The following is an 8351-nucleotide window of genomic DNA, read 5'->3' on the forward strand; positions in this document are numbered from 1 at the left end:
CGATGCGAATCAACGATTTACATCTAATTTGTATCGATATTTTATGAACGATACCGGAATGTTGCAAGTTCTTTTGCCCGAAAGAAATAAAATCCTCGCAAAAACGTCAACAACAACTTCCGAAGAAACATCACGCGCGATGTCGGAATCAGTAATAACGAATCGAGTTCGGTCGAATCGAGTCGGATAATTGAAATTCCAAGAGCAGACGAAATAGCAATGACGGCAACGGAAATACTAATCGCGAATTAAGTATATGGAGGAGGGGGTTGGAGAACGAGGTAACGCATTGGTGAAATAAAAACAGAGCATAATCGACACGCGGTCACAGCGCAGGAGCGGAGCGAGAGGAATCCAATAACCGTAATGGTACGAGATTTTGAATCGGAATAAACGGAGAGAGGGAGAGAGAGAAAGAGAGGATGACATCATAGAGGGAGAAAGCAAGTTGTTGGCGACACGAAACGACCGAAAAGAACATTTTGCGCTCGATATTTTCAAACTTTTTGGTAAAAATATGGGACGATACACGACGAACACTTGAGATTCTTGCGGACACATAAACATCCAATATACACATGTAATTCTTGTACTCGACGCGCGCTTATTCCTTTCGCGCATATTATACGGTCTGCGTGCTCAAATCTTTGATACGCGCGTTATAATCTTTGTTTCACCGTGTGCGACATACGTTATACATATATGTATATACGCATGTACGTATGTGCATTCATACATACATACGTACATACATACACACACACACACACACACACACACACATACGCGAAAGCGCGCACGTTATACCGTATGCGATGTACGTTACACGCAACGTACGGGCTCGCGGAAACTGTCAATCTATAAATTCGCTCGCATTTCTCCGTATCTTCATAAAATGCACGGCATAAAAATAAATGCTCCTATTTCGATTACATATATTCTCTTTCCTTTTTTTTCTTGCACACATCTACACATGCCTACACACACATACGCGCGCGTTCTTTCACCCTAGATCTAACAACATTATAAACTCTTGCGTACACTTATACACCTTTAACTAATTACAGTTCGTCACAAATTTCTGCTTTTTACAAAATATCACAAAAATCACACCAGCCTTTGTTTGCGACAAAAAGACAACCAAATATCGCGCTATGCCGCTCGAAGAAAGACGATGTAAAACGAAACGTTGTCCTAGGACGAAAACATAGAACGCTCCATTTTTCTTTTTCTTTTTCTTTTTCTTTTTCTTTTTCTTTTTAATCTTTTTTTCTTTTCCGCTGTACATCAGGCACCTGCTCCCGCTCCCGTCACCGCTTTCGCTACTATTTTTTCGCCTTCACCTGGCTAGCATCGCTTTAAACAGCGTTGCTGCTTTCTTCACCCGACTGTTCGTGTGCCGTCTCGTTTCTAATAGTTTCTTCGATTTCTTACTGATCGGACTCGCAGTAAGCTATACGCATTTGCCAGATTCGTGTGCACGGTAATCGAGAAAAGAAAGGTAAACGTGAAATGTGTAAAAGGCGAGGCCGCGAGAACGCATATCACTACGCATCTCTAGGATAATTTCACGTGAAAGCGTAGAAAACACTTAAATCTACTGTCTTTTAGATTTAGTCCAGGAGCTTAGTTTCGCAAATTTCGCGATTTCCGCTCGGTCAAGCTACGCTAGATAAACAGCGTGCGAAAGCGAAGCGGAAGAGGTGCATAAAGGCTTGCTTTTATTATCGATTATACGACACGGTGTTGGCATAGCAAACACGATGACCATAACGATAACGATAACGATAACGATGACGACAATGATGGTGGCGACGACGTCGACGATGATGACGACGGCGATGACGATGACGATGACGATGACGATGACGATGACGATGACGATGACGATGACGATGGCGAAGACGATAGCGATAGCGATGACAAGAGTGTCAGCAGCTGTTGCAATTCGCAGCACAGCGGTTCCGTGTCACTTGTCGTTCATGTTGAACAAAGAAACGATGCAAACACAGTGATAGCCGCGTGACTATTTCCAAAAACGATCGACGAGCAGCTTTGCGTCTTTCTTCATTTGGCGTCATCCTGTTCCATCGGCTCCTCGGAAACTTCTCGGGAATGTTCTGGGGTAGTCCTGGAAAAATCGCATCGAACGATCGTATTTCGTGCAATTCGGGCAAACGGGAGCAAATGGGAGCAACGAAGAGAATAAGCAAAGACTAGCTAGGAAGCAAGTCGAAAACGATAAGCCGGATAACACTTACGTTAAATTGGTAGGCTGCTGCATCGATAGGGAGGCCATCGCGGAGACCGTCTCGGTTTCATCGCGTTCTTTCTGTCCAGCTTCGATCGCGCTCATCGATGCCGTATGCGCGTTCAACTTGACGCAAGGCCAATGCGACATCTGTCTCAACGATAAAAACCAAACGTGGAAATCGAAACGATCTTCATAAAAGATAATAGACATATAGATAGATAGATAGATAGATAGATAGATAGATAGATAGAGAGAGAGAGAAAGAGAGAGAGAGAGAGAGAGAGAGACAGTTGTTTGAATCGTACCTGCACAGCGATAGTCTTTTGCAGCGTGTCGACAGAAAGAGAGAGATAGAGAGAGAGACAGTTGTTTGAATCGTACCTGCACAGCGATAGTCTTTTGCAGCGTGTCGACAGCATTTTGACAAGGTGTTCTTGTCAATTCCTCTTCCCTAAGTTGACTCGGTTCGTCTCCAAGTAGCGCACGCACGCATTCTTGGGCAGAATCGCAGATCGCGGCCAAATCGTAACCACCTTCGAGAGCAAGAACAACCTTACCGTTCGCCAACCCGAGCAGTTGCTGCGTCATCTTTCCAAAACAGGCCGGACTAACTTTGTAACCTCCGAGAGGCGCGGGGTGGCCAACGGCAGCATCGAATCCAGCCGAGACGAGCACGATGCTCGGATCGAACGCTTTCGCGATTGGCATGACGATCGTACGAAACGCGGCTAAATATTCGGCATCGCCCATCGGAGGATTCAATCCACCGGACCAAGCTACGTTCACGTTGTAACCCAAGCCTTCTCCTGCACCGCACTCGGTAGGTCCACCTGTTCCTGGGAAGAAGTTGCCTTCGTCGTGCCTGTGTATCGATAGGTAGAGCACGCGTGGATCGTCATAGAACATTTGTTGCGTTCCATTCCCATGATGAACATCCTAATAAACAGAAAGCAAACGAACCATAAATTCTTCCATTTCGATGAACGAGCAACTGTTACCGCTTCATGCGACGACGACGAATAAACGCGGAGCGAGGACGCGTGTACGCGGTGAGACAGGGACAGACGGGTTTTCTTACCCAATCCAGGATCATGATTTTTCGAATATCGAGCTTTTGCTGAAGCAATCGCGCAGCGATTGCGACCGAGTTGAAGAAACAGAAACCCATGGCTTGATTGGTTTCGGCATGATGTCCAGGCGGTCGAACGACGGCGAAACCGTTCTTAATGTCACTCATGGCGGTTTTAAAGGCTAAATCGACGACACAGCCGACAGCCATTCTAGCGGCCGGAGCGGTATTGAGTTCGTTCCACGTGGTATCGGAATCAACGCCTACTCCACCGCAGGGTAACCGTACGAAACTCTTGATTGGCAGTTGAGAGAGCTTCGACACGTCCAACTTTTGTCGATTCATCGGATTCGTTCCTGCGCAAAGGACATATTTTACTCTCTACTGAACATGTACTGTACATGGCGAGGATGTAATGACGGGAAAAGAGTCGGGATAGGTTTGGAACGTAGTAGGCGTGTAAAGGAGAGAGAACTGCCGGTGGATGCGGTTGAATAGGGATACAAAGGGGGTAGAAAGAACAAAGAAGAAGGAAGGGAAAGAATAGCGCCGTGTACGTAACGGACTCACCAAAGAGAAGAGCATGAGCCTCGCTGTGACACGTTTGAATCTCTTCGAGCGTGGCTTTGCGCGAACGTATTCGGTCGCATCGCTGTAACAAGCCGGTTTCCGAGAGTCGTGCCCAAACGCTCTGTAGCCTGCCTCCGTGTTCAGGATGACCTCGAACTGTTTCGCCACAGACGCAGGCATGCTTCAACATTAGCGGATCGTAGGCCAAGCCGGTAGTAGGTCGGTGGGAAGAAGTGCGCGCGAACAGATCGCCGGTGGCTTGAGTTCCCTGAGGACCTGCGTCGCGCGCCGAGCAAAGAGAGGAGCAACGTCATCGTCGTTGTTCGAACAAACGTGCACGGGGACGGGTGGTGGTAGTAGTAATAGTAATAATAATAGCAATAGTAATAGTAATAGTAATAGTAATGGCAATAGTTGCAGCGATAGCGCTAGTAGCGATAGTAGCAGTAGTAGTGACAGTAGTAGTAATGAATGATAGTGATAGTAATAGTAGCAGTACCAGATGGAGCAGAAAAAGAAGAAGAAGAAGAAGAAGAAGAAGAAGAAGAAGAAGAAGAAGAAAAAGAAGTGGTGTAGCTTACCCAAGTGTACCAACGGACTAGACAGCGCTCTGGACAATGGTCTGGCACTCGGCTGGTTACTCCTGCTTCCGCTAACTGCCCCACTACCGCTCCCGCCATAGGCCGTTGACGACTCGTTCGAGATCTGCAAGGTGTGTCTCATCATGAGATCTCTCTGCTGCTGAAGAAACTGTTCGCGATCTCGTTGCTGTTTCGAAATCTCGCTCTCCTCCGACAAATCCTTCTTCCCTCCGGTAAGATCTATCACCTCGGACTCCTCGGTCTCCGGAGCTTCGTCCAACTGATTCGCTTGTCCCCGAGAGCCGACTCGCGTCAGCACGGTTTGACGAATCTGCTGTTTTAGGTAGTTGTGCGCCTGTTGCTGATCGTGCAGTTGCTTCTCTGCCAGGTACTCTTCGTAATGGGTTTGCGGCGTGATAATGCCACCTTGTAGCATCGGATGACCCAAAGGCAACGGCGCGGATTGAGTCCTACCTATGGGAACGGGAAGAGCGACCAAACGGTCGCGTGAGCGGAATTGTCGAGTTTGTACCAACGAGGCACCAGGTGATCTCACGCGCGATCAAAACCCACGTGCCAACGAGACGGTGTTCGCGCGTGCCAGTGCGTGTGTTATTTCCGTTACAATTTCCCGCCACTTTTAGCCACTTTTAGCCACTTTTAGCCACTTTTAGCCACTTTTAGCCGCTTTCGAGGATCGTGCGATCGGAGAAAAGACGCGCGAATCGCGGAGGGAGTGATTGTAGACCGGTGAAGAGCAGTGGTGGCACGCGCGTTGGAAAAATATGCTGCCAGCAAAGAAGAGAGAACATACTACCTAAAGGCCGGTGACCAGCCTTTTGCAGCCTCGCATGCGCTACTTGCGTGTCCGTGATGGGTGTTGCCGTCGCGGTACCGTGATATACCGCGGACGGATGCTGCCGATTCGTTAACGACGGATGCTCCATGTTTTGCATCTGTTTGTGAACGTAACCCGTGGACGTTGCGTCTCCTCCTTCGATCACCGTCAACGACGGATAGAAAGGCAAGGTGCCAGGCAACATTTGACCGGTGAGCGGCATCCCCAATCGCGCGGTGAATGCTGCCCGTACCTCCGCCTCCGAGACAGTTGCCAATTTCGTGCCGGTCTGCGAATAGAAGCGAAAACCGGTGTTGTCCTTTAGAACGGAGCGCGCATCGTCTCCGAAGACTCTGCGACGTCGCTATCGCGACCCATCCACAGAGATTTGCAAATCTAGAGACGTCCTCGGACGATTACGCGACTCACCGTGCTAGAACCGGATGGAACGTGAGGTCGTCCCAGCGAGATGTTAGGCATGGACGGTGAACTGAACAGCGACAGATCCGAGAGGCTACCTTGCTGACTACTGCTGGTCAATGGCCCACCGAAACCGGTGTTCTCCGTTTCCTGCAAACGAATATACGTTTAATAGTAGCTAGTACGCGATGGCCTAATGGGACAATGGATTAATCCTTTTACCGTGCAAGACTCACCTCTTGAATCGCCGTTGTATTACCTCCCGCGGTGGGACTCGCTTGAGAGTTGTTCACGGTCGGCGGTGAATTAGGCCCAGACTCGGGATTACTGCTAGAATCTGGAAAAGGTTCGATCAGCGAATGGCGATAAGCGACGCGTGGTTTGCCTGCAACTCGTCGCGTACGAGATTGGAATTCGGGAAAACGATCGAGTCTGTGTCTCCAACCCGTTCGTTTCGAGCCCGTTGCTGTCCCGAATTCCGTCGCGCAAAAGGGACGCATCGCGCGCATCGTTTCGCCTTCGGTTCTCTTCCCCGTGCTCGCCGAACATTTGCAATCCCCCCCCCCTCTCTCTCTCTCTCTCTCTTTCTCTCCCTTTCTCTTTCTCTTTCTTTCTCTCTGTTTCCTCGAACAGTGGACGGTTCAAATACTCTTGAGCGTTACTACGAAACGGGAGGGGACGACACGAGAAACGAGGACGAAAAGACGCGACACGATGCACTCGGCGATTTCTTTTTCTTTTTCTTTTTCTTTTCTCTCTCTCCCTCTCCGTGGAGATATGTTAATCGGTAACGTACGTTGTCGACATGCTGTTACTGGACACTGGCAAAAAGGCAAAAATCAACGATCGATTAATCTAAAACACGGGTGCAACGAATCGTTTGCTAATGCTCACGCAGGAACAGTCGATAACTCGACGATCGAATGAATTTCGATTAAGCTGGATCCAAGGACGTACTTGCTAGCAGTGACTTCCGCTTGAGGTGCGACAGCAGGCGATCCTTCCGACGTGCCATCAGGGGTGAATTTCTCGACGCAGCCATGTTCCTCTCCACGCGTTGCTTTAGTCGCACCTTCAGCAGGTTCGGCTCCGAGGCTGGCCAATTTTAGCCAGGGTTAGTTGTTGGTCGTCGTCGTATTGGGCCGCAGTAGTGTGTAAAACGGTGACAGAGGTTCGGGATGAACGCAGAGGAATATAGGACAATCGCACGAAGCAAGGATAGAGATATAATAGACGTAGTACGCGGTGCGTGGTCCAGGAGAAAAAAGAACAATCGACTCGCGAGCCTGTCGTCTCTGCGCACGCGCGTTCGCGATGGTAAAACCGCGAATTCGAATTCGGCAGACGAAAAGGATCGTCGACGCTTGGTCGACGACAAGCTCGCGCGCGATCGGGGAAACGAAATGGCGGTCTATCGGATGCAGGTTCCGTGTCTATGGCTTTTCGGTCCGTGTACGCTCGTCTCTGTGTGTCTCTATCGTTTCCGTGTGTGTGTGCGTGTGTGTGTACGCGCGTGTGCGCCTGTATGCGCGTTTACAGGCAAAACGATTTGGAATCGCAAAAACCATGCTTTAGTTTAGGCATTCTACTATCGTACATAGGCACACATAGAAAGAGACTACCTTCCACCAAATATATGCTTATCACTCGACACCACGAGAACTTATGGTACAAGAAACGCGTGCACGTTCGCGCGTATACATACCTGTTTTCCGTAGAGGAAAATCATCGGCGAATTTTTCCTGCAGCATCTGCGGCATCCGGTAGGGATGCGAAGCATTCGTGGCCCCCGCGGATTCCGCTGATTGCGGCTGCAACCTGACCAACAAATTCGCCGCTTCTTGTACAATTCGTTTCGAGTCGTTCGCTCGATCGATCGAGCATTCGAGTATTCGAGCGTTCGACCGAATCGTTTCGAATCGTTTCGAAATCACCCGGCTCGGCCCTTCTCCACTTCCCTTACTCGAGTACACGCACCCTTTGTGACCTTTTTGGAAAGCGTGCTAAAGTAGCGCTCTCGTCGAAGAAAAATGGGGATCGAAGGCGGGATACGGAGAAAGAGAGAGAGAGAGAGAGGGAGATAAACAGAGAAATAGTCGAGGAGAGAGAGAGAAAGAGAGATAGAGAGAGAGATAGAGAGAGAGATAAAAGCGAAATTGCGGTCGAGCAAGCAAACGGGTTATAGGCCAAAGCGCAAAGTATCGCGAGAGGATGTACTCGAGGAAAATAGGAGAAAGCGAGAAGAGACCGAGGACGGGTGAACCCGCACGCGAGAATCACCAATCTCGAAAAAAATCTCACCAGCTCCTGTATCCGGGTGTACCAGGTACGGCCCCGTTTGCTGCGGCCGCGGCCTCCCTTTGCTTCTTGTTCACGAGGAAGCTCTGAAATCGTAAGTTTCCTCTCTCAGCGAGGACTCGCGCGCAACATACTCCCATCCCTGTTCCACGTTTAACCCCTCTGCCCTATTATCAAACGAGGCAAACACACCGACCACCATTTTACCGATTCGATACAACCTTTTTTCTTTCAACCCTTCTATCATTTCCCATCCTCGTTCAACCAACATTTTTCCCTTTCCCATTTTATTACATATCACTCGACCATTCGTCCCACCCA

The 8351-nt window shown here is 49.1% G+C and overlaps 1 protein-coding gene across 13 annotated transcripts in view; it reads right to left on the bottom strand.

Annotated features, from left to right (window-relative positions):
- Positions 1 to 1857: 1857 nt before the first annotated feature.
- HDAC4 (histone deacetylase 4) overlaps positions 1858 to 8351 on the bottom strand; it is a 24451-nt gene continuing 17957 nt past the window's right edge. For 10 of the 13 annotated variants that reach the window (XM_017904878.1, XM_017904883.1, XM_017904876.1 and 7 more), the window contains 12 exons: positions 8034 to 8116; positions 7438 to 7550; positions 6690 to 6827; positions 5969 to 6069; positions 5742 to 5882; positions 5289 to 5601; positions 4475 to 4948; positions 3894 to 4169; positions 3333 to 3679; positions 2636 to 3190; positions 2262 to 2401; positions 1858 to 2131 (listed from right to left, as the gene is read on the bottom strand). In XM_017904878.1, coding sequence (XP_017760367.1) covers positions 2068 to 2131; positions 2262 to 2401; positions 2636 to 3190; positions 3333 to 3679; positions 3894 to 4169; positions 4475 to 4948; positions 5289 to 5601; positions 5742 to 5882; positions 5969 to 6069; positions 6690 to 6827; positions 7438 to 7550; positions 8034 to 8116 — 2745 coding nt within the window. In that variant the 3' untranslated portion in view covers positions 1858 to 2067. The remainder of the gene's footprint in view (positions 2132 to 2261; positions 2402 to 2635; positions 3191 to 3332; positions 3680 to 3893; positions 4170 to 4474; positions 4949 to 5288; positions 5602 to 5741; positions 5883 to 5968; positions 6070 to 6689; positions 6828 to 7437; positions 7551 to 8033; positions 8117 to 8351) is intronic. The other 3 variants (XM_017904881.1, XM_017904889.1, XM_017904888.1) reach the window with 3 other exon arrangements.

The sequence above is a fragment of the Eufriesea mexicana genome, unplaced genomic scaffold (assembly GCF_001483705.2).
Source record: "Eufriesea mexicana isolate 0111107269 unplaced genomic scaffold, ASM148370v2 scaffold3508, whole genome shotgun sequence".
NCBI classification, from domain to species: domain Eukaryota; kingdom Metazoa; phylum Arthropoda; class Insecta; order Hymenoptera; family Apidae; genus Eufriesea; species Eufriesea mexicana.